Raw genomic sequence first — 23,660 nt, forward strand, 5'->3', positions numbered from 1 at the left:
TGATTTTTTTTTTTTTTTTTTTTTTTTTTGAGATGGAGTCTCGCTCTGTCGCCCAGGCTGCAGTGCAGTGACGTGATCTCCGCTCACTGCAAGCTCCACCTCCCGAGTTCACACCATTCTCTTGCCTCAGCCTCCCAAGTAGCTGGGACTACAGGCACCCGCCACCATGCCCAGCTAATTCTTTGTATTTTTTAGTATAGACGGGATTTCACTGTGTTTGCCAAGATGGTCTCGATCTCCTGACCTCGTGATCCGCCTGCCTCAGCCTCCCAAAATGCTGGGATTACAGGCGTGAGCCACCGTGCCCAGCCCCAGCCGATTTTTTATAAAAAAATTTTTGTAGAGATGGGGGTCTCACTCTGTTACCCAGGCTGGTCTTGAACTCCTGGGCTTAAGTGATCTTCCTGCCTTAGCCTCCCAAAGTGCTGGGATCACAGGTGTGAGCCACTGCACCTGGCCAAGCACTGTTTAACTATAAGCAATTGTTAATAAACACCATATCACTTTATATTACTTGTCATAAAAATCAAGGGATTTTGAACAAGTTCAGAGCAAAGTCACAACCAGGAAGTGGCCATCCATCCTCCTTTCTCCACGTTAAGTGCAAGGCTGGCTAAGTCCACCAGGAGTTGAGCACTTCAGTATATTCACCCCTTCTCATTTGCCCCCTTTTGCTACATGCAGGCACACACCTTCCTCCACCTGTGCCTCGCCTCAATCCTGTCCCAATCCCAAATCCCTTCCACATCTTCCCAAGCCCAGGGAGGTGCCAGCCTCTCTTAGCTGGGAAAGTACCATCCCGCTCTCTGCAGCCCTCTATATTACTCTTGGGCCAAATGTTGCCACTTGCATGCTCTCCCAACTTACACTTTTGTCGATCATGACTTTCTATGTGTGCTTTAGGCTTATGAGGGGCAAGAAGTAGAGTGCTTCTTCACAACAAAGCAGTACAGCATGCATAAAGTAATTCACTCAATATTTACTAACTAGTTTCAAAGAAATAGAAGGAAAAGGAGACCTTCAAAATTATCTTCTTCTAACCCCGTGAAGATGTTCTTCCCAGTGTCAGACAAATAAGTACTCTGTTATATTGTCAAGAGGCGTGTGAACCAGAGCAACTCTACCTTAAAAACGAGCTGGGTAAAATGAGGCTGAAACCTACTGGGCTGCATTCCCAGATGGTTAAGGCATTCTAAGTCACATGATAAGACAGGAGGTCGGCACAAAATACATATCATAAAGACCTTGCTGACAGAAACAGATTGCAGTAAAGGAGCCGGTCAAACCCACCAAACCCAAAATGGCGACGAGAGTGACCTCTGGTCATTCTCATTGCTATACTCTCACTAGCACCATGACAGTTTACAAATGCCATGGCAACACAAGGAAGTTACCCTATATGGTCTAAAAAGGGGAGGCATGAATAATCCACTGCTTGTTCAGTATATCATCAAGAAATAACCATAAAGTGGGCAACCAGCAGCCCTTGGGACTGCTCTGTCTATGGAGTAGCTATTCTTTTATTCCTTTACTTTCTTAACAAACTTGCTTTCACTTTGCACTGCGGACTCACCCTGAATTCTTTCTTGTGTGAGATCCAAGAACCCTATCTTGGGGTCTGGATCAGGACCCCTGTCCTGTAACAATATGTTAAACCTAAGCCATCTTTCCTTAGCATGGGTAACAGCGATTTCATGAAGCATGACTGCATTTTATTCATGGGACATGGTTCTGAAGAACTTACATAATTCAGAACAGATTATTCCATAATCTAGAGTATGGGGAACGCACACTCAGAACACAGACACGTGCAGTTATTGTGCTGTATTTCTGCTTTACTCATACTTTTTAATTCTATCAGCATTGACTCTCATACTTCTGAGTTTATTTCATAAATTAACAGCGTGTCATGTCCTGGTATCTTTTATCACATCTAATTTCTGTTCCAAAGTTACTGATTTCCAGGATGTTTTTCAGCACCAGTATTAGCACACTTAGGTGATATTTTGAAAGCTACAGGCTGGATGCAATGGCTCACGCCTATAATTCCAACATTTTAAGAGGCCAAGGCAGGAAGGTCACTTCAGCCCAGGAGTTCAAAACCAGCCTGGGCAACATGGTGGGATCTCATTTCTATCAAAAAAAGAAAATACAAAAATTAGCCTGGTGTGGTGGTGCATGCCTGTAGTCCCAGCTACTCAGGAGGCTGAGGTGGAAGCACTGCTTGAGCCTGGGAGGCAGAAGGTGCAGTGAGCCAAGATCATGCTACTACACACCAGCCTGTACGACAGAGCCAGACCCTGTCAAAGAAAAAAAAGAAAAAGCTATAATAAAGATTATAAATTATAATGGTGAATGTAAAAAGTAATAATAATAATAATACAAATGTCACCAAAATCCTTACAGAAGTTCTAGCAATGAGAAGAGGTCACATAATACTGCTACAAGTTACTATTTCTGTTTATAAGAAAATAAAAACATATAAACTATAAACATATTTATAAAATATAAACATATAAAATATAAAAAATATAAATGATGCCACTGTGTAAGAAAGCATTTTTATAATTCAGTTGACCTGACAGCTTTGAAAATATGAAATGGCTTCACACATAATTTGGGAAAACATGCTTACTGAAATTTTGCACACAATGTGAAGCTTTTATTAATATTATTTGTATGTGATTAGTTGAAATTTGCATAATTCAATTTGTATATAATGGGATCACACTGTACTGGAAAACAAATTAGCAGGCTGCCTTTTCTCTTGTTTGGAGATTTAGATCTTGAGGGTACTAAATCATTGAAAACTACGCAGCATCCTAGCACGAACGTGCACTGCATAATGTGCTCTGAAGGAAATGTAGATTCAGGAGCTCTTGGAACCAAATCACACTATCATAAAATGGGAAGAAGACTCCAAACTAAGCATATGTGTTAAATGTATGTATGTATATGTACATGTGCATATACAGTCATGTGCCATATAATGACGTTTGATTCAACAATGAACTCCATACACAACAGTGGTCACATAACAGTGTAACTAAACTGACAAATTCCTATTGCCTAGTGACGTCCTAGTATACCTATCTCATTTTTCCCTACATTTAGGGTAGCCTAAGTGTACAGTGTTTATCAAAGTCTACAGTAATGTAATGTCCTAGGCCTTCAGATTCACTTACTGACTCACCCAGAGTAACTTCCAGTCCTGCAAGCTCCTTTCATGTGTAAGTGCCCTACATGTGTGTACCACTGTTTATCTTTTGTACTGTATTTTACTGGGCATTTTCTATGTTTCTGTATGTTTAGATGCATAAATACCATTGTGTTCCAACTGTCTACAGTATTCAACAAACTTGATGTACAGGTTTGTAGCATAGGAGCAACAGGGTATACCATCTGGCCTAGGTATGTAGTAGGCTATACTTTGTACAAGTACACTCTACGATGTATGCCTTTGGATGAAATCACCAAATGACACACTTCTTAGAATGTATCCCTGTCATTAAGCAATGCATGACTGTATATGTACAACTGTGGAGAAACTGTCCAACCAGTTGTTAAACAATCCTTTTTTTAAAGACTTCTTGTCAGTCTTTAGTGCCGTATTCCAATATTATCCTTGCTTAGGAAAATAATCTTGATTTTTTTATTATCCATATTAATGTCCTCCTTTGTCAGCACAAATATTCAAAATGTGGCAATACTCAATAATCTTGATTTTGATTATCCATATTAATGTCCTCCTTTGTCAGCACAAATATTCAAAATGTGGCAATACTCAAACCTCTTTATTCATAGTTTATCTATGTGATTTTCATTTACCACGTAAATTACAACGTAGTGTCCCAAATGTTGGACCTGCTTCTTCTCCCTTGATGAGCTCCAAAATGGTGCTTGGAGGCCAAAGGCCATGGCTGATTTGGCCCCTTCCCCTTACCTCTGAAATCCCAATGACTTCTGCTGAAAAGACTAATGACTTTATCCCTTCCCTAGTCTGCCCAACAGGTAAAGCATATGACTGCATGATTAAATGGCAACATGGGTCATCTGTGGACCAGTTACTGGTTAGAAAATACAACTCACAACTCCCTGCTGTTCAAAATCTTCTAAAAGCTCAACTGATAATAGGTGATATGATGTCTACATATCCCCTAGATCAGAGTTCCAATGGGTCAGTTTGGCCTGCATTGTGTCTTATTAAACCAGTCCAGAGTTTTTGTTATGGAATGTGAATCAGAATGCTGTTTTGGTACAGCACACATTCTCCAGGTAGCTAGGACTCCCTCTCTACCCTATTCAGATGCAGTCTGTCCTCCATATCTGTGGGTTCCACATCCATGGATCTGACCAACTGTCAATGGAAAAAAAAAAAACGGATGGTTGTGTCTGTACTGAATATACACAGGTTTATTTTTCTTGTCATTATTCCCTAAATTTACAGTATAACAACTATTTACATAGCATTTACATTGCTTTGATACCACAGAGCTAGGGAAAGCGGGTGGGACTAACACAAGTTAAAACGCCACAGCTCACTGTTTTTATTATGATTCAGTCCTTTCTCTTGAAAGAACGCTCTTAGAATTACTGTAAGCCTTTGGTTAATTTCCAGAGTTCTGAAAAAGTTAATTTTGGTAATTCTTGCCAGTGTTCTTATTGCTCTCATGGAGGAGCAAATTTCTGGAGGCCCTTACTCTGCCATCTCAGAAGTCCACCTTAATAAAAATTTAAGTTTATATATATATATTTTGTTATAGGAAAATATGATAGGATGATCAATAAAATGCTTTTAAGCAGGACAACACTCTGTCTTAGGATCAAATTCTGAGTACAAACTGAATGGAAATAAAGAAAAGAATGTAAAATTTCTATTATGTTTTTAGGCCGGGCACAGTGGCTCATGCCTGTAATCCCAGGACTTTGGGAGGCTGAGGCAGGAGGATCCACCTGAGGTCAGGAATGTCCAGCCTGACCAACATGGCGAAACCCCGTCTCTACTAAAATTACAAAAATTAGCTGGGCATGGTGGTACATGCCTGTAATCCCAGCTACTCGTGAGGCTGAGGCAGAAGAATCACTTGAACCTGGGAGGCGGAGACTGCAGTGAGCTAAGATCGTGCCACTGCACTCCAACCTGGGCAACAACAGAGCAAAACTCCATCTCAAAAAAAAAAATATATATATATATATATACACACACACACATATATATATATAATTTTTTAAATGGATGATAATGGTTACCAAGTTACTATGATAATTAGGATTCTGTTTGCATAAAAGTAAATGACAATGTTTATAATGAACTGGAAACTTTTCATTGATCCTCAGCATCTATTTAAGCCTTTGAAAAACTGGGTGTGACAACTTAAAAATGTACAAGAACCCTGGTTTTTTTCTAATTCTCTTAGGAGATACACAGCAAAAAAAAAGTTTGATTGATTAATACCTTCAGATCGGCATTCTGAAACCTTGACTATGATCATGTCATACACACATTCAGAAACCTCAGAAACTCGGACTAATGCTCCAAGTGCTTGGGTCATGTTCAAGGAGCTCCTGTAATTAGGCCCCAGCCTTGCTTTTCCACGTGATCACCAGCTACGGTAAAGTCTCTGCTTCAGCCTTGGCCCATCCCTGTGGCTGTAACATGGAAATTAGATGAGAAGAGATGGGAGTGCACAAAAAAGTTAACTGCAGCCCACTGATGCTCCACACTGTACCTCAAATTCACAGGGTGTTTAAGAATCATTTCCTATATACTACTAGGTACTCACAAAAATTAAAAACAAAAAAATTTTTAAAGAATCATTTCCTGATTAACTGGCAAGTATTATTTAAATGAAAACTCAAAAGGTTTTAATATAAATTTCCTCAAATATTTTTAAGATCTTTTTTTCTACTAAAAATAAAGACACTAAGCACTGCACATAAAGGAAGGCTAGTACTTACAAAAATATTTTGTCAACTTGTTTTAATTAGTATAGGAGCTACAATGAAATCACTTAAGCTTATCTGTCTTAACCTTTGATGTAATTTAACTTCCCCTTATGTTATTTCAGTGTGTGAACCTGCTCCAAAGTGGGTAGCAAATTGAACACAAGGCAATTACATTCAGTTAAACATGTTTTTCTTTGCTTAGAGTAGGATTTAAACACAAAGCTTTTACTCAGGCAAACCACTCTGTCAAAATAAACATGGAAGCTACACATACACACACATACACACACACAAAACCAACTCTTCAATACAGTTAACAACTTGGGTTTTTAACATTCTCTTAATATATTTAGTCTGTTCTCCTAGACCCACCATTTTCTTACTTTGAAATTAAAACCTCAGTCTACCCAGCCTCAAATTCAAACTAAATTAAAAACTACAGGCTTCTATTTTACCTGTTATTTCCATTCTGGCTCTGACACTCTGATCTCAGTAAGAAATCACATCAATAATGATTATAAAGTAGAAGATTCATATTTTCCTTTCTAATAGAAGCCACGTCTAGAGCCAAAAGAATATGGACCCAGAATATGCCTGGTTTAGGCTGAACATTAGGATGAAGATAATAGTATCATAGTTTATCCTAAACGTTTCTTAAAAGTATCAAAGTTTCACAGAATAGATATAGGACAATCGCTTTGGTCTAGATTCCACAAACTTTTTCTGAGCACAGGAAGGCTCACCTTTGGTGATGTGCCCAAGGCCATTCCGCTAGTAAGTGGCCGTCTCTCTTGTATTTCCACCCATACTGCACACAGGACAATCGAGAGCACAGAGCCAGCTTATATGGAGAGGCAGTGACCCCACAGCTTTGTGTAACCAGATAGTAGTATGTAGTTCTACAATTAAGAATAGGATCTTATTCAAAATGTTCAATCCTCATATTAATCCTTAGAGTACTTAAAAAAGTAGGTAAAAATAGTAATGGCAAAAATCACAAATTACTTTTGCACCAACCTAAGTAGACCACGTTAAAAAAGTACTTAAACTCAATTACAGTATAAAGATTTCCTGACCCCAATCTTTGCACTCCTTAAAAATAACGACAGGCCGGGCGCGGTGGCCCAAGCCTGTAATCCCAGCACTTTGGGAGGCCGAGATGGGCGGATCATGAGGTCGAGGTCAGGAGATCGAGACCATCCTGGCTAATACGGTGAAACCCCGTCTCTACTAAAAAAAATACAAAAAACTAGCTGGGCGAGGTGGCGGGCGCCTGTAGTCCCAGCTACTCAGGAGGCTGAGGCAGGAGAATGGCATGAACCCGGGAGGTGGAGCTTGCAGTGAGCTGAGATCCAGCCACCGCACTCCAGCCTAGGCGACAGAGCGAGACTCCGTCTCAAAAAAATAAAAAATAAAAAATAAAAAAAAAATAACGACAATCTGCTCTAGTTAATAGAATTGCTAAACTCAAAAGAGGAGAATTTTCCTTCGAAAGAATGTAAAAAAACATCATTCTCTCAGTATGGAGAATGTCAAATTAAGTAGCAGAAAAAGCACTGCCGGGAGAAACAGAAGTTCAGCCTGCCTTGCCTGCATTCTGTTTGGATCAATGGATTGAGTTAACACACCAACTCCCAAGATGATTTTAAGACTACTGTATTTAAATCAATAAAATCTCAGCACAATGTAGCTAAATTCATTTCCTTACCCTACGCATACCCTAAAATAAATGAAATCCTTACACTTCTTTGTTTTCCACAGGCCTTTTCTGCCCTGCTGAACTTCCTGAAATACACTCTTTCTGCTCCCTGCATCCCTTCAAAATAACCTGGTAAAATGCTTTATAGTGATCACTCTGGCAGTCATTTTGCTAGGTTCTGGGGAGAAAAGACAAAGCTTTTGCCTGGGGCCACACTGCACAGCCTATTTCTGAAAAGCTGCATCAGCAACCAACAGGCAAGTTATAGAATCTGTTGCAACAAGGAAAAACTTGTCAAAGAAGAGGGCATGTCTAAGTCTTATCCATACCTCAGTAAAAATGAAAACTAGACTCAACAATCAGTCATGACTATGTCTTAGCCTAGCAGTTCACATATACTAACTTGAAGCAACTTGCTATAATATGATTTGATTTCAAGGGAGTATTTCATAAAATTTTCTAAGGAAAACTAAGTAAACTTAGAGTTACAGACTCCCATTGATAGTTTAAGCTAGTGATATTTTAACTAAATGTTCATTCCTTTTCCAATTACTAACTTTTGTGGAACACAGATACAATTTTATGGTATGACCATTCTCAAAGACCCAAAACTATTCATTTCAAAACCAGAGGGGAAAAATAATATAACATTTGTGAAAAGAGTTACCAAAGAAAATCTAAAACTTACTTTCCACCATTAGAGAATTTGTTATATAACTATGATTATATTCAATATGTATTCCAAATGAATTCTAATTCATATGTCCAAAATTAATCAAGAAAAAAATATTTAAAATTATTTAAAATTATTCAAAGTCATATTTTTTATCATCTATTTCTTTTTTTCTTAGCCCCACTCCTACCCCCAAAGTCATCTTTAGATCACATATAACACAGAACATTAAAATATAAGTTGAGGAAAACTGATTAATTCCAAAGTCAAAAATTTCAAATCTGAATACCTCTCATGAATGAAGCTAACAAATTGTTTTTTGTCAGCCTAACCCCAAGAAGTATAATGATTCCATATAAAATATTGATACATACACATGACCAGTATTTCATACCCACAGAAACTGTTTGGATAAAATCCACAATATAGTTTGGTAAATTCACAATTCTATAACCTAATTTAAAATGCAAAACCTAAAAGGGAAGTAAGGAAACCACGAAAGTCTGGTGAACATTTCAAAATGCTTTTACAACAACATGCAAACTTCCACTCCATATGGTCCTAGAGGCAAGTAAAGAGGAGAAAGCGGAAAAGCGAATCAAAATATAAACTATGTGAGGCATAATTACAAATCCAGATGCACACTGTAAATCATGCAGCACAACAGGCCAAAAACAAGGCTCTGCTGATCAAATGGTTAAAATCTAAGTGGACTCTGCTGTTATAACAAAATCCAGGAGAGCTCGGGAACAGAATTGATCCACAGATCACAACAAAAGAATTCCAGTCAGCTATGCTCACACTAGTGAAAGAACCCTCCTCAAGACTTCAGTTACCTCAGTTTCTCCCCACTGTGGGATCAGAAAGGCCATTTGCAGTAGCTCCAGAAGGTCTCGTTCAAAAAACTGGACTTGCCCTGAGACCAGCAGGAGAATGAATACTACAGATTCTCTGGGCAAAATTTGCACAGCAAGAGCTCCCAGATCCAAACTTGCAGAGAAACGAAAGGCTCCCCCAGGCAGCAGAATACAGATTTGGAAGACCAGCATTCACTGCAAACTCCCTGGGGGAAAGCCAAGGTCAGCACTGGTTCTTCCAACAAATCAGTGTGTGCATTCATCTCTGGTTGGGAAGCAGCCACCCAACACCACATTACAAACAGAGAACCAAAAACTCACCTAGAAAAAACTAAAATCCCCAAATCATGGCACAACAATTTGCTTTTCCAAACAGCTCTATGGTTTGAAAAATAAGCTCATCACAAACAGTATCATGTTATGCTCACTTTTGCAGATAAAACTTGGACTTGGCAAGGTTCAGCAGTCTTGCAAAATGGCAGAGCCAGATCTTCACCTATAACCTGTGTCTCCCAAATCTCACACTCTTTAGAACAGGAATGAGTTTGGAAACCTCTTCCAAATCACAGACATCTGAGAAGGCACAAAGGCTGCCTGCATCAGCATGATGCATGGTATGTGAATAAACTCTTGGTTCAGTTGAGTGCTATGTTCTCATTTTATTAATATACACATGTAATTTCAGTTCAAGTGCCAGAAGGAGAAAAACGAGAACTTTCTTATGATTCAGCATTTAAGTCTGTTATTATGAGCAACTTATGGGCAATTTAGCCTTAAGAGGCCTCAGTTTGCAGCCTGGTTCTTGAGAAGAGGCAATTACAAGTAAATAATGAGTCTTTATCTACAAGTGTCAAAGTCCTACATAGCTGGAAAAAAACTACAAGGGATTTTAGAAATGTGCAAGAAGAGACGGGTATTGAGCACTGGAGCTCACCTGTTGACAAGACAGCAGTGAGTGGCCAGAGACTCGGACAGGAGGTAAGGGAGGGCAGCAGAAGTTGCAACCAATTTTTTTTTTTTTTTTTTTTTTTTTTTTTGAGACAGAGTCTCGCTCTAATGCCCAAGCTGGAGTTCAGAGGCATGATCTCAGCTCACTGCAACCTCCACCTCTCAGCCTCATGAGTAGCTGGGGATTACAGGCATGCACCACCATGCCCAGCTAATTTTTGCATTTTTAGTAGAGACATGGGGTTTCCCCATGTTGGCCAAGTTGGTCTCGAACTCTTGACCTCAAGCGATCTGCCTGCCTCAGCCTCCCAAAGTGCTGAGATTACAGGCGTGAGCCACCACACCTGGCGGGTTGCAACCAATTCTGAGAAACAGAGCCTTCCAAATTAAAAAGTAAACACAATCTCATAAATGTAATAGCATTACTGTGCACTGGTATACAAATGAACTCAAAGTTGCTAACTTTATGCCATGCCCAAACTGCTTTGCCTACAAGTAATTTCACAACTTTCCTCACGCTCCCTTACCTTTACCTTTATTTCTATATGGATGTTAACATAATCATACAAAACTGTAAAATTTCTAACCAGCAAAGACAACCATAAACAAGTCTGAAAAACAAACAATAAACTAGGGAAAGCTATGTCAAAAAGTACCCTGAATATACAAACACTTTGTGAAAATCAGTAAGAACACAAATACCCTATTAGTAAAATGGACAAAAATCACAAGCAAGAAAAAAAATACAAATGATCAATATAAATATAAAAAGATATTCACTGACAATCCAACAAATGCAAATATTAACACAATGAGATGTGATTTTTCATCCATCTGATTGGCAAAGATGAAAATGATTATCGAAATTTACATTACAGAGTGTGAAGAAACTATCGCCACTGATGGTGTAAACTGGCAAACCTCGTCTGTAGGAGCAGTTTGGCAATATGTATCAAACCAGTGATCCTACTGCTAGGACTTTACCCTAAAGATAATCACATGCTAGTTATGAACTCTGGTCCATTAAGTACAGGAAGTGCCAGTTCAAATGTTCACAATCTCCCGAGCCAAGACCAGGAAGTCCTTCTGTGATGGAAGGATCAGATCAACATACGTGTACAATGTGTGAATAAAGTGCTCCCTTGGTCAAGTATTTTGTTTTACAAATGTAATTTCAGTTCAAGTACCAGAATGACAAGCATAAGGCTTTTTTCTTTTTTGAGACAGTATCTCGCTCTATCACCCAGGCCAGACACAGCTCACTGCAACCCCTTCCTCCTAGGCTCAAGCAATCTTCCCACCTCAGCCTCCCGAGTAGCTGGGACTACAGGCACGCACCACCACATCTGGCTAATTTTTGTATTTTTGCAGAGGCGGGGTTTTGTCATGTTGCCCAAGCTGGTTTCGAACTCCTGGACTCAAGTGTTTCGCCCACCTCAGCCTCCTAAAGTGCTGGGATTATAGGCATGAGCCACTATGCCCAACCCACAAGACCTTTTAAAAGTAATGTAAATGTCCCTATTCAGTATAAAAACCATACTGGTGTTTTCATACTGAATTTCAGTCCTGTCCTCTAAAAACCTGCATATAGTTTTTCATTATTTCTGTACGTATGTGTGTGAGTCAAGACGGACCCAACATCAAGATTCCAACTATACAGCATGGGGGTCAGGCACACTTCCCTACAGCCAAGCCTATTCTCAGAGCAAGAAGGGAAGGCCATCTCAGAAGCTTACTGTCCTCATACTCAAATGTAGACTGCGGACTACAGGGATCACACCTGACTCCTATTAAACACTAAAAAAGGGGAGCTGTGGCATCTTCACTGTTCCTGTCACTAGGAATGGCTGCTTCTCCTTTCTGTGAGTTCTACAGCCCCAACACACCAATCACCCAGGAATCTTCTCTAATTTGCTTCTGCACTACAGCGTATCACCTTCACTACTAAAACTATATGCCTAACATAGTGGAACTGTATCATTACTGAGGTAAAGAAAGTCACTGACACATAGGCACTGCCCAGTAAGAACGGATCCAAGGAGCTGGAAACCATTTAGAAGAATTCTTTGAGCTTCCCTGTGTTTTTAGGTATGTACAATTCTGCCTCCACCACTGCAGGCACTTCTTATTTTTAATGCCAGGCCCTCTTCATGGCTTCTGGCAGCACTGTTCTGGGCTCTCCGTGTCTGTTCATTGACACCTATCACCAGCCATCTCGGGCTCCCGCTCTCAGATTACAGACTGTACCTGCTGCCAATCAAAAATAGCCAGAACTTGATTCTGTACATTTCTGTTTTGACTTCTGCCCACTGAGCTGTGTTAAGCATAACAACTAGTGTGTTACCTTAGTAAGTTGTGTTATACTAAATATTATACTGAAATAAGCATCACAATCAGGAGTGCTCATTTATAAAATGAAAACAAAACTTGTGATTCAGTTTCAACATTAGTGTCAAAAGACTCTCCTGAGATGACTTTATAACTTGAAGGAATATGATCTAAAGTATAATCAAACCTATGCTTACCCCTAGGGAAAAACATACATTTTCAATGTGGCAAGTAGCTGCTTAACTTACCTGAGCAATTTGATACCTTACTAACTTTTGTCTGAATTCATCCTCTTGATCAGCGTTAGGAAGGAACAGACCTTAAGGCATTCTATTTTTAATGAATTTCCAATAAAATGAAATAAAGAGAAATGTGAATTATGACACCTGGACCATCTTTTCCTATCTGACTATCTGTAATTGTTCTTGGTGGGAAGGGGGGTAATATGATTTGAGTGGCAATATATTTTGAAGCGGTCCAGAATATGCCACTGTGGCATAAAAATTAAAGAGCTGAAAGTGATTAAGCTCCTGAAATCTCTTACTGGCCTAAAAGCAGAGGCTCTCAAAAGCATTCGATTAACATAAATCCCCTCCCCAGGAGCAACCAAGGAAGAGTGACTCATCACCAGAGATGAGAAGTCTTCACCCCACACCAAGTTGATATTACCACAAAACGATCGTATCTTCCATGTATTCTCCAAAAGGCCCACTTATCTTTCCAAAAAGTCCTCTGTTTTCCCATAAGTTCTCTTTTCTCCCCTCCCCCTTCCCCTATTTAAATAACATACAAGCCCCTGCTTCTAACCACTCCTTTGAGTCACATTTTTCTATGATTAAATGTCTTTTATCTTGCAATCTGTCTCTTGCCAGTTTAACTTGCAGACCCTCAATCACTAAGCCTAAGAGAGTAGAGAAAGTTTCTTCTCCTTGACAATTTAAATCTACAGAATACACTATGAGGATATATGAGAACAATGCTAACTTTCTCATTAAATGCCATCTAAGCAATTATGTGACTACATTCAACACTTGGTCTTCCTCTTCCCTCACTTTTTTTTAAGCTTCCTCTTAATATCTTTCTTGTTTCTCACTCTTAGACTTTTCAAGTATTACCCTTATCTGTATAATTTAGCCAAAATAATTTGTCTGAAAAATCGTAACGTTTTAAAGTATTACAAATGCTACTGACTTTTTGCTAGTTTATAAAAAGCTCTCAAGTACAATTAAGCTAAAACATCCTGTTGATTAAATAAAGCAAGTTGCTATTTCACTAACCACTGAAAACTGGAAGCTTTCTGAAATATACAAAATTAAAACACACACAGTCACACTGTACAAAATAGCATCTCCCCTCACTAGAGTTTATTGTTTTAAAAACTGGTAAGATGTTGACAAAAATAAAATGACAAACCAAGATAATTAGTACAACTTGGCACAGAGATATACACTTTCTACCTAGGTATGAAAAATAAGCCATAGAGACAAGCCCCTGCCTCTAGAGAAAATCTTATCTGCTCAGATGGTCCCAATCCCTCCCCCTGGCATCTAGTTCTCTGATGTTAACCTCAATTAGTAACCTCACATGGCTCAGAAAGCATGGGGCTGCTGCTGCCCACAATTAAGACAGGCTTTCCATACAGGAGTCTTGGATCCTGCAACACTGTCATCCTGATGGGCAGAAAAGCAGCAAGGGCCATGTGCAATCTGCTTCATTGATCAGCAGACCCTCAACTGAGGGTCCATGGCAGGCACCACCTCCAATCCTTTATTAGCTGTATTAAAAGATACTCATTCTGTTAAAATATATAATTTTACAAACTTGTCAACAACCTATGATTACCCCCTTTTCAAATTCAGCTGACCATGTCCTTGCTTATAAACCTAGGGGGGCGGTTCTCCACTGGCTACAAAACATCCAGATTTGACTGTCTGACCCAGCCCCCTTTCCAGCCTCCAGTCCTACCACAGTGCCTGACACGAGCCACATCAAACTTTTGGAGCAACCAGAACTCAAGGCCCTTTCTCACCTCCCTCTGTTTGGAACATCCTCTCTCTATCTTTAGAATTCACTGTCTCTCTTCCTGTAAGACTCAGCTCAAATGTCCCCTCCTCCAGGAAACATCATTTTCCCCACTGGGTACCCACAGTACCTTATCATGGCTCTTGTTTCCATGTCTCTCTGCCAGCTTCACAGTGAGCCCTTGAGGGTGTGGATTCTGATGCCCCCAAGTATAATTTAACATTGTACTTCTCAGTCATAGGAGACAGTAGGTGCATAATAAATATGTAGTAAATGGATGAGCGCATAAACAATGAATGAGGACCTAATGAATCCAGTAGTTGCCTAGAGAGAGGGAAGGGTCTTGTGTTTAATTCTCAGTAACACTAAGCCCTGGCTGATCCCCCAAAGTACAACCTGTGCTCCTCACCTCCTTCAGCTACACAACTCCACATACTCACGTGACTTCTCCATCTTCAAATCCAGTACTTAGATTTAACCCAATATTCTGCCATTCATATGTTCCTGCTCTTTCACAGTTGCCCCTGTTTAATACATACAATAACTTACTTGCATTTCTTTCTTTCTTTTTTTTTTTTTTTTTTTTTTTTGAGACGGAGTCTCGCTCTGTCGCCAGACTAGAGTGCAGTGGCGCAATCTCGGCTCACTGCAATCTCCACCTCCCGGGTTCAAGCGATTCTCCTGCCTCAGCCTCCTGAGTAGCTGGGATTACAGGCACGTGCCACCACATCTAGCTAATTTTTGTATTTTTAGTAGAGATGGGGTTTCACCATGTTGGCCAAGATGGTCTCCATCTCCTGACCTCGTGATCTGCCTGCCTCAGCCTCCTGAAGTGCTGGGATTACAGGCGTGAGCCACCACGCCCGGCAGCATTTATTTCTAGATAAGGAAGATGTACCCATTTTTACATGTTGCTTTTTGCTTGCTTATTTTTAGCTAAATCATCTGATTTTTTTCCCAGTAAACTATAAGGAAGAGAAGATGGAGGAAGAGTAGATAATCATTTTGAATCAAAGCAGTGCTTGAATAAAAACGTGCATGGTACTATAGTCTTTTTCCACATTAATGTCTTAGTGTCTGTTCTTAACAGCACAATGGCTTAACAAGTTTTTTAGTTGGATAAGGTTGAACAAACCACAAAATTTATAAAGTTGTTGTTGACAAGCCTCATATCTGCCAGGCCCTGTGCCAAAGTCTTTCACATATATTGTTTTCCTTCAAAAAAAACATCCCAAAGGATTGCATTTAGAAAACAGAGGCTGAGAAAGGTTAGATAGCTTGCCCCAAAGCCATTGTGCTAGTAAGTTATGGCACCTAGCTTTACATCCAGGCCTGAAGTACCCAGTCTTTTTTCACTAAAACTTTAAAAACTCCAGACCTTACTTTATAAGATTAGAATCATGATGCAGACAGAATTTCAAAGGTCTATGCTTTCATCTTCACTAACTCTATCATCAGTTACTAAAATATCATCTACACATTATTACTATTTTTTTGAGACGAAGTCTCACTGTCGCCAGGCTGGAGTGCAATGGCTCGGTATCGGCTCACTGCAACCTCCACCTCATGGGTTCAAGCAATTCTCCTGCCTCAGCCTCCCGAGTAGCTGAGATTGCAGGAGCCCGCAACCATGCCCGGCTAATTTTTGTATTTTTAGTAGAGAGACAGAGTTTCACCATGTTGGTCAGACTGGTCTCGAACTCCTGACCTTGTGATCCGCCTGCCTCGGCCTCCAAAAGTGCTGGGATTACAGTCGTGAGCCACCATTGCCCAGCCACCATTAATACTTTTTAAAATCTCTGTATGCTACCAAATCACTAAAGACTACAGAAGTCTCCAGCAGAAATACATTCAGCCTTGGAAAGTCCCCCTATGTATGATAGCATCTGCTCCAAATTCCGGATGCAAATGCGGCCCTCCAGTTGCTAAGACATTTTGGAGAATTTGCTGAGCAATTCTCCAGCATCCCTTTAAAACAACCACGGAATGATGAGACCATGGGAAAAGTACCCTGATCACAGCAATGTCGAACTGGTACAACCTTTCAACAGGGCAATGTGTCAGCATGTATTAAAAGTCATGAAAATATGCATATCCTTTGACATAGCAAGTCCATAGGAAGAATTTTTCCTCAGTACATGCTATGGTTTGAATGTTTGTGTCCCTCCAAGATTCATGCTGAAACTTAATCCCCAGTGCAACAGTATTATGAGGTGGAGCCTTTAGAAGGTGTTTAGGCCACGGCCGGGCGTGGCGGCTCATGCCTGTAATCTCAGCACTTCGGGAGGCCAAGGCAAGCGGATCATGAGGTCAAGACATCGAGACCATCCTGACCAACATGGTGAAACCCTGTCTCTACTAAAAATACTAAAATTAGCTAGGCATGGTGGCACGTGCCTGTAGTCCCGGCTACTAGGGAGGCTGAGGCAGGAGAATCGCTTGAACCTGGGAGGTGGAGGGTGCAGTGAGTGGAGATCACGCCACTGCACTCCAGCCTGGCGACATAGGGAGGCTTCGTCTCAAAAAAAAAAAAAAAAAAAAAAAGAAGGTGTTTAGGCCATGAGGGCTCTCATAAATGGGATTAGAACCCTCATAAGAGTGCTTGAAGGAACAAGTTCATCCCTTTCACCTTTTCTGCCATGTAAGGATGCTGTGATTCTCACCAGCTACAGAATCTGCTGGCTGTGACCTTGGACTTCCCAGCTTCTAGAACTGTGAGAAATAAAATTCTATTGTTATAAATTATCCAGACTGAGGTATTTTGTTGTGGCAGCAGAAACAAACTAAAACATGAAGTAATTAAGTGGACAAATGCCCAGAAATATATGAATAAGAACCTAAAGGTAAACAATAGTGGAATGATCAAATTTCCAAGGTGCAGACATATGACGATGCACCGGTATATTTACTGCTCTGCTAAAATGTCCACAAACGATTCTATGTGTAAAAATCAGATTATAATATATATGACTTTCTTTTTACAGAAACTGTATACGTACTTTTAAAAGTTTTGTGAGAAAAAAAAATTTAAGGCTGCAAGAACATATATCAAAATACTAATAATGTTGATCTCTTAAGTGGTGGAATTATGTGTTTAACCAGAAAGGCAAGGAAAGCTTTTTTCTACAATGCTTATTTTATTACTGGTAAAATAATAAAATTACACAATATTTTCAAATAAATAAAGCCCTTAAAAATGCCAAAGAGTTGGTGATCAAAATGAGTCAGGACAGATTTTTTTTTTTTCCCTGTAAAGAATCTCTTCTGATACCTTCAAGTTCTTTAAATTATTCATAGCTAAAAGCCTGAAGTAAACTCATAGGAGGATTAAGCTGCAAGAGATTTTCCCATTTTATCTCCTGTTTTCAATTCTCCATAGAATGAAATTTTTGGACTTACAGGAAAATTGACATTGAAGGTTTAGTTTCTAGAACTTAAGGACAGATCACAGGTCCTGTAACAAGTAAAGAATGAGAGAAAGACGAGACTGTGCATAGAGTGCCATGAACGGCGCACAGAAGAGCTCTTCACTTTAATACACAAAGTGTACAGGAAGAATCTTTGATGCATGAGGCAATATTTTCTGCCAATCTCCATTAAAAAGGTGAATTTCAAAAGACAACATCCAAAGGCAAACACTTCTGAAGACCCAAAAAACTGACTTCTAGATAAGGCAAGAAAATGTTTTCTAAGATTATAATGGTAGTCTATATACCTTAAATCCTCAACAGATACTCCTTGATTTGAAAACAAACAGCAAGCAAACATTTTTCATTTTCCTTCTGATGAATATAGGTAATTTAAATGTAGTAGGAATTAAAGTAAACATCTAAAAAGAAACTACTTAAAATATACTACAAACCTGGGTTATAAAAAGTGTCTTTAGTGACCTAAATATGCAGCAAAATACAAATCCTGTGCATAGTGAGCAGGTGGTACTCCAAAAAAACTACTTGTAAACAGATATATGGAATTCAGAACGCATTTTCCCATGGAAACATTGTTATAAAGGTGGTTAATTCCCAGTCTCCTCCACAGTCTATTTAGTTGTTAGTGAGAAATATTTATCCCACACCTGTATTATGTGAATGGTACTGGTGGTCTAAATGAAGACACCCATAATGCTAGGGGAATAAGAATGGCTCTCCTTTCACTCAGAGCTGAAGCTTCTCAGTCGAGTCCTTCTCCACAAAGGGTTTCCAGGTAAAGAGATGCCACCCTCAAGGTCATACTCTCTTCCTGTAGGGAGCCCAAGTTGAAATGATCAGTCAACTGGGAGTCAGGGGAGTGTGTGCAAGAAGGCCCTGCCCCTATTATTTAAGGTGAGATAATTCTGAAAGGCCATCCCACCTCCAGAGCTCCCCAAGAGAGGGTCAACTGGGGTCTCTGTTACAGATGCAACACAGTTCAACTCCTGCTTCTGCCCAATTCTGCTTCCTTCCCTCCTCCACTAGGAACGATGCCAAGAGCACTCCCAGTAAACCTCCAGCACGTGTATCTCTGCTCAGACTATTTCCAGGATCTAAGATAAACAGCTAACACTTCATAAGCTGGTACTGTAAGTCAGACATTGTTCTAATCTATCTAGTGTATGTAATCTATTTATTTTAAATATATTATATAGATATTTTACTACATCTGTATGGGTAGGTACTACAATCCCATTTTACAAAGCAGAAACCAAGGCTCAGAGAAGTTAAATGACTTGCCCAAGGTCATTTGACAGGCAATTTGAAGAGCCAGAATTTGAATTTAGGTCCACCAAATGGAAAGCCAATCTCTATGCAAACGAACTCCATCTGCTAGAAACAGTTCCATGAATTAAGGCAGACTCTGCTGCCCACGGGTTCTGGTGTCAGTCAGGAATGAGTGGAGTGATGGACCATGGTCATCCAGTAACAGGAATTTATAAAAGTACTTAAGAGCCAGGCCCATTGAAAACTAGATATACCATGATCAAGGTTTCAAATACTTTTAGTACTGAAGCAAAATTGCAGAGGCCTAATGGAACCAGAATGAAACTACATATCTACCTTTTGATAACTAGATTCTAAATATAACCATTGGTAATCTTGTGTACCTACAATGAAAATGCAAACAGTATGTGTGCAGACAGATTACTACGTAGGAAGAGGATGGGGTGGTCTTTTACTCCAATCCCTGAAAAATAGGCCTCATAAACTAGTATCTTAAAATTAGTATCCAATAAATTTATTATTAGAGGTATGATATCCTAAGAATATTAAACTTACTCAAGATGCACAACTGCAGCCAGTTCAACTTCTCCAACCACAACTATACCACAGCTTCCCCAAGCTCTCCCTAGCTAGTAATCTTCCTTTATAGAATAAGTATTTATGCCCACTTGACAAACTGAACAAAATAAAAGCTAATATTGCCCTGCCCTGGTGGCCACACTGCCCAAGAGCTACAAGACACAAAACCACTCTATAAACTCCAAACAACTACAAATAAACACTATTAATTTTAAGTGAAGTCATTAAGTTTGCATGTTTGTAGATGCAGATAGCTGACTTGAACAGTGAAAACAAACTATTTACAATTTTCAGCAAATATCAAGTACCTCCTTTCTTGTAATAATTACTTGATTTGTAATATTCGTAATTACAAAACCTAATGTCACGGTTAAGTAAAAAATTGAAATACACTTAAAACTAGTACCAATAACAATTTTAACATTAAAAATCCAAATATTGGTCCTTAGTTGATTTTAAGAATTGACACATCTCTTGCCCCTTCGTTTAAAAATTCACCAGTAACACCTCTCCCAAACCTAAAGTATAGCTGTAAATAGCAAAGAAAAAAAGAAAGAAAGAAAGCAAAGCAAAAAAAAAAAAAAGGCATTTGTAATTTCCGTATTCATTGATTTTGCACACAGGAGTCCTCAGCATACAAGTTCAGTTATCATCAACTGCAGAATTGAGGGGGGGGGTTCTTCAAATTAAGGTGAATCATTCACGTAGACTTCACACCAAGTCAGAACCAAGAACTGGGCATCATAAAATCTGGTTCACTCCTCTAATATAAGTTACATTCTCTGCCCCTGACTATGGGAATGTTGGCCCATTCCTTTTTCTCTCTGACTTTCACTTAAGCTCCTAATCAGAAACACAGCTCTTCACATACACTGTGCTGCTAAATATACTTGAGTTTGCCACTTCAGAGAATAATAGGGGCCCCTTAACCAGTTTGATATGTACAAACTAGGAGGTACAAGTAGCCTAAGAAAAAAATTTCCTCTCACCACCTTAAAGTGGACTAATCTTTTGGAGTAAGAAAAATAAAAGGAAACTGAGAACTTGAGGCTTCCACATAGGGCAAAAAAAAAAGGAGGCGGTGGGGGAGGGGGTGGCAGAGCAAACCAAAACCACCAGCAGAACAGGAATGCAAGCTCCCTGAGGACCAGGATGTCTCCTCTTAATTACCGCTGGATCCCTTAGTATTGAACACGGTACTTGGAACACTGCAGGTAGTTAATCTTTTTTGAATGAATAAACGAAAGCTGTCATCATTGTTCATGCACTCTTTGTGAGAAACCTTAAGCTCATTATATATGTAACCTTTAAAATAACAAGAACTGGGAGCATAATAGGGAAGGGACACTCCGAGCCTCTCAATAACGCTAGGAGGGAGCCAGGGTAATTTTTTTTTTCAAGTTTACACATGAGGAAATTGAGGCTCAGGAAGACTGACCTTTCCAAGATGACGAAGCTCTAAATGGCTGAGCTAGGAGTCTGTCCTACCCAGAGTCTGAGCACCTTTCTCTCTGCCACATCAATACCAAAATGAAGGTTAAAGCCAGGAGAAAAACAAAAGAACATGAAGAACACAGGCTACCCAAAACTAGTATTGAGACATTCACAAACGGGGTAAGTTTGTTTCTGAAAATAAATAAATAAATCTTCCTATTTCAATATTGCAGAGACACAGCCAACGGGGCCTACAGTTCTGTTTCTAACAGGCGACATTCAGCCGCCTATGTTCAGAGCGCTATAGGTTGCTTTTAAGTGCAGGTGCCCTGTTTAAAAAGTGCCTGATCTGGCCGGGCGTGGCGACTCACGCCTGTAATCCCAGCACTTTGGGAGGCCGAGATGGGCGGATCACGAGGTCAGGAATTCGAGACCAGCCTGGCCAACATGGTGAAACCCTGTCTCTACTAAAAATAACACAAATTAGCCCGGCGTGGTGGTGGGGGCCTGTAATCCCAGCTACTCGGGAGGCTGAAGCAGGAGAATCGCTTCAAACCGGAAGGCGGAGGTTGCAGTGAGCCGAGATCGCGCCACTACACTCCAGCCTGGGCGAAATTGCTAAACTCCGTCTAAAAAAAAAAAAAGTGCCTGATCTACATAAAGAATGGTTTAAAAACCTGAAAACCTGAAGCTGTAAATTAAAAGCCAGATATAACAATTCAAGTCTCCCTTCATTAAAATACCTAGGTTGTCTTCCTGGAAAAAGTGCCTGACTAGAGGAATTCAAAGAACTGTCCAAATGAGTAAAAGTGTTTGCCCAGCACCTTCTAACGAAAACCACGGCTCTGTAATGAGAACAGAAATCCTGTCACATCTTGGCCAGTTCCTAAGTGTCCCCTCAAAAAGAGCATTCAGGCGCTACCTAAGATTATAAAGCTTCCTTCTGACAATGTTAAGCAGAATGACATAGAGAATGATTTTTTTTTTTTTAACTACGGGCTGAGAACGGAAGTCAAGTTCAGATTCTCTTCCTTCCTCAAGCAAGCCAAAAAATTAAGAGCAAACACAGAGGCCCTAAATGTCTCGAGGCCTCTTCACCTGTGGCGATCGACGCAGCAAGCCTGGGTGTGCTGAGAATTGAGGCTCTCCCTTACTCCGGGGGTTATGGGTGGCCTGGGAGCACCGAGAAGAATGAACCGGTGTCTAAGTTTTCAGTCGGATCATTCTTCTCAACTTGGGCGGCTCTTTCCTCCCTTCCTTCCTCCCTGCGGCCCGGCACACACGGCGGGGCAGTGCCAGCGCGGGCAGCAGGCTGGGCCCGAGGGCAGCGCTGCCGCAGCCTGGAGTCCCTCAGAGTGTGGGGCGCGGGCTGCCCCCCGCGCGGACACCCGGCAGGGGCCGCAGATCCGTCCCCGCCGCCAGGCGTGGGGACCGCGAAGGGGCAGCCGCGGCGGGGCGGAGGGGCGGGGTGAGCACTTCCTGACTCTCGCATTGTCCACGCACCGCCCGCGCCACCCAGGGCCCCGCCACCGCGCCGTCCCCGTCGGGGAGGAAGTTGGCGCTCTCCCCGCCAGCCCCGTCTTACCGTTTTTGGCATCGCCCGCGGCTGCAGCCCCCGCGGCGGCCGCGGCGTTCGCGGCGCCAGTCCCCGCGCCTCCTGCGCCCGCCGCGCCTCCGGTGCCCGGCGTACCCGCCGCCGCCGCCCCGCAGCCGGCAGCCGCCGCCAGGGCCCCCCCGGCCGCCGCTCCTGCCGCGCCCGCCGCTGCCAGGGCCCCGGCTCCATTTTCCTGCTCGTCGCCGCTGCTGTTGGCGCGCTTGTTTTTGCGGCCGCCTTTGCTGTTTTTGGGGTTGGGCATCTCGCTCGCGAGCGTCCAGGTAGGTGCCCGGCGTCAGCGAAGGCGGATCCCAGCTGCACGGCCGCTCCCGGCCCTGCGCGAAGCCGGCTCCGGGAAAGAACGGAGGGCGCGAGCCGGCGATTCCCTCGGCACCCGTCTAGCCGCACGGCCCGTGCCGCGCCATCCCGGCCGCCGCGCCCTCTCCGGCTTCCTGGAGCCGGCACGCGGCTACCCGAGGCTCGCAGCCGCGCGGGCGCCGCGGGCCCGGGGCGCGAGCGAGACTCTCCCGAGCCGGAGGGAAAAGGCGGGTCTCCGGCTTGTTTTGATTCGGCTGCGCTGACACGCTCTGGGCCCGCCCCCTCCCGTGACGACACTGGGGATTCGGCCTGGCCGCGCCCACCAGGTGACCTCACGGCTGACGGGACCGCCCGCGTGACGTCACGCCGCGCGCGGGGCCGGGCCACCTCCAGTGACGTCATCCAGGCGTCCCCACCCCGGCCTCCTGGACTCCTGGGTGTTCGTGAGCCGCCCTGTTTGACTTGCTCCACCCGCCAGCGCGGTGGCATGTGGAGTTCTTTGGTGGCCTCCTGACCTTAATGTAATTGAGGCTTAGAACAATATGGTCTGGAAAAATAAGCTGTG

General features: G+C 41.7%; 1 protein-coding gene across 1 annotated transcript in view; it reads right to left on the bottom strand.

Annotated features, from left to right (window-relative positions):
* The window catches only part of HECA (hdc homolog, cell cycle regulator), a 45,954-nt gene extending 22,598 nt beyond the window's left edge, over window positions 1-23,356 (bottom strand). Inside the window, exon 1 of the mRNA XM_050787373.1 lies at window positions 22,769-23,356. Coding sequence (XP_050643330.1) covers window positions 22,769-23,039 — 271 coding nt within the window. The 5' untranslated portion in view covers window positions 23,040-23,356. The remainder of the gene's footprint in view (window positions 1-22,768) is intronic.
* Window positions 23,357-23,660: the final 304 nt, after the last annotated feature.

Source organism: Macaca thibetana, chromosome 4 (assembly GCF_024542745.1).
Source record: "Macaca thibetana thibetana isolate TM-01 chromosome 4, ASM2454274v1, whole genome shotgun sequence".
Classification (NCBI taxonomy): Eukaryota; Metazoa; Chordata; class Mammalia; order Primates; family Cercopithecidae; genus Macaca; species Macaca thibetana.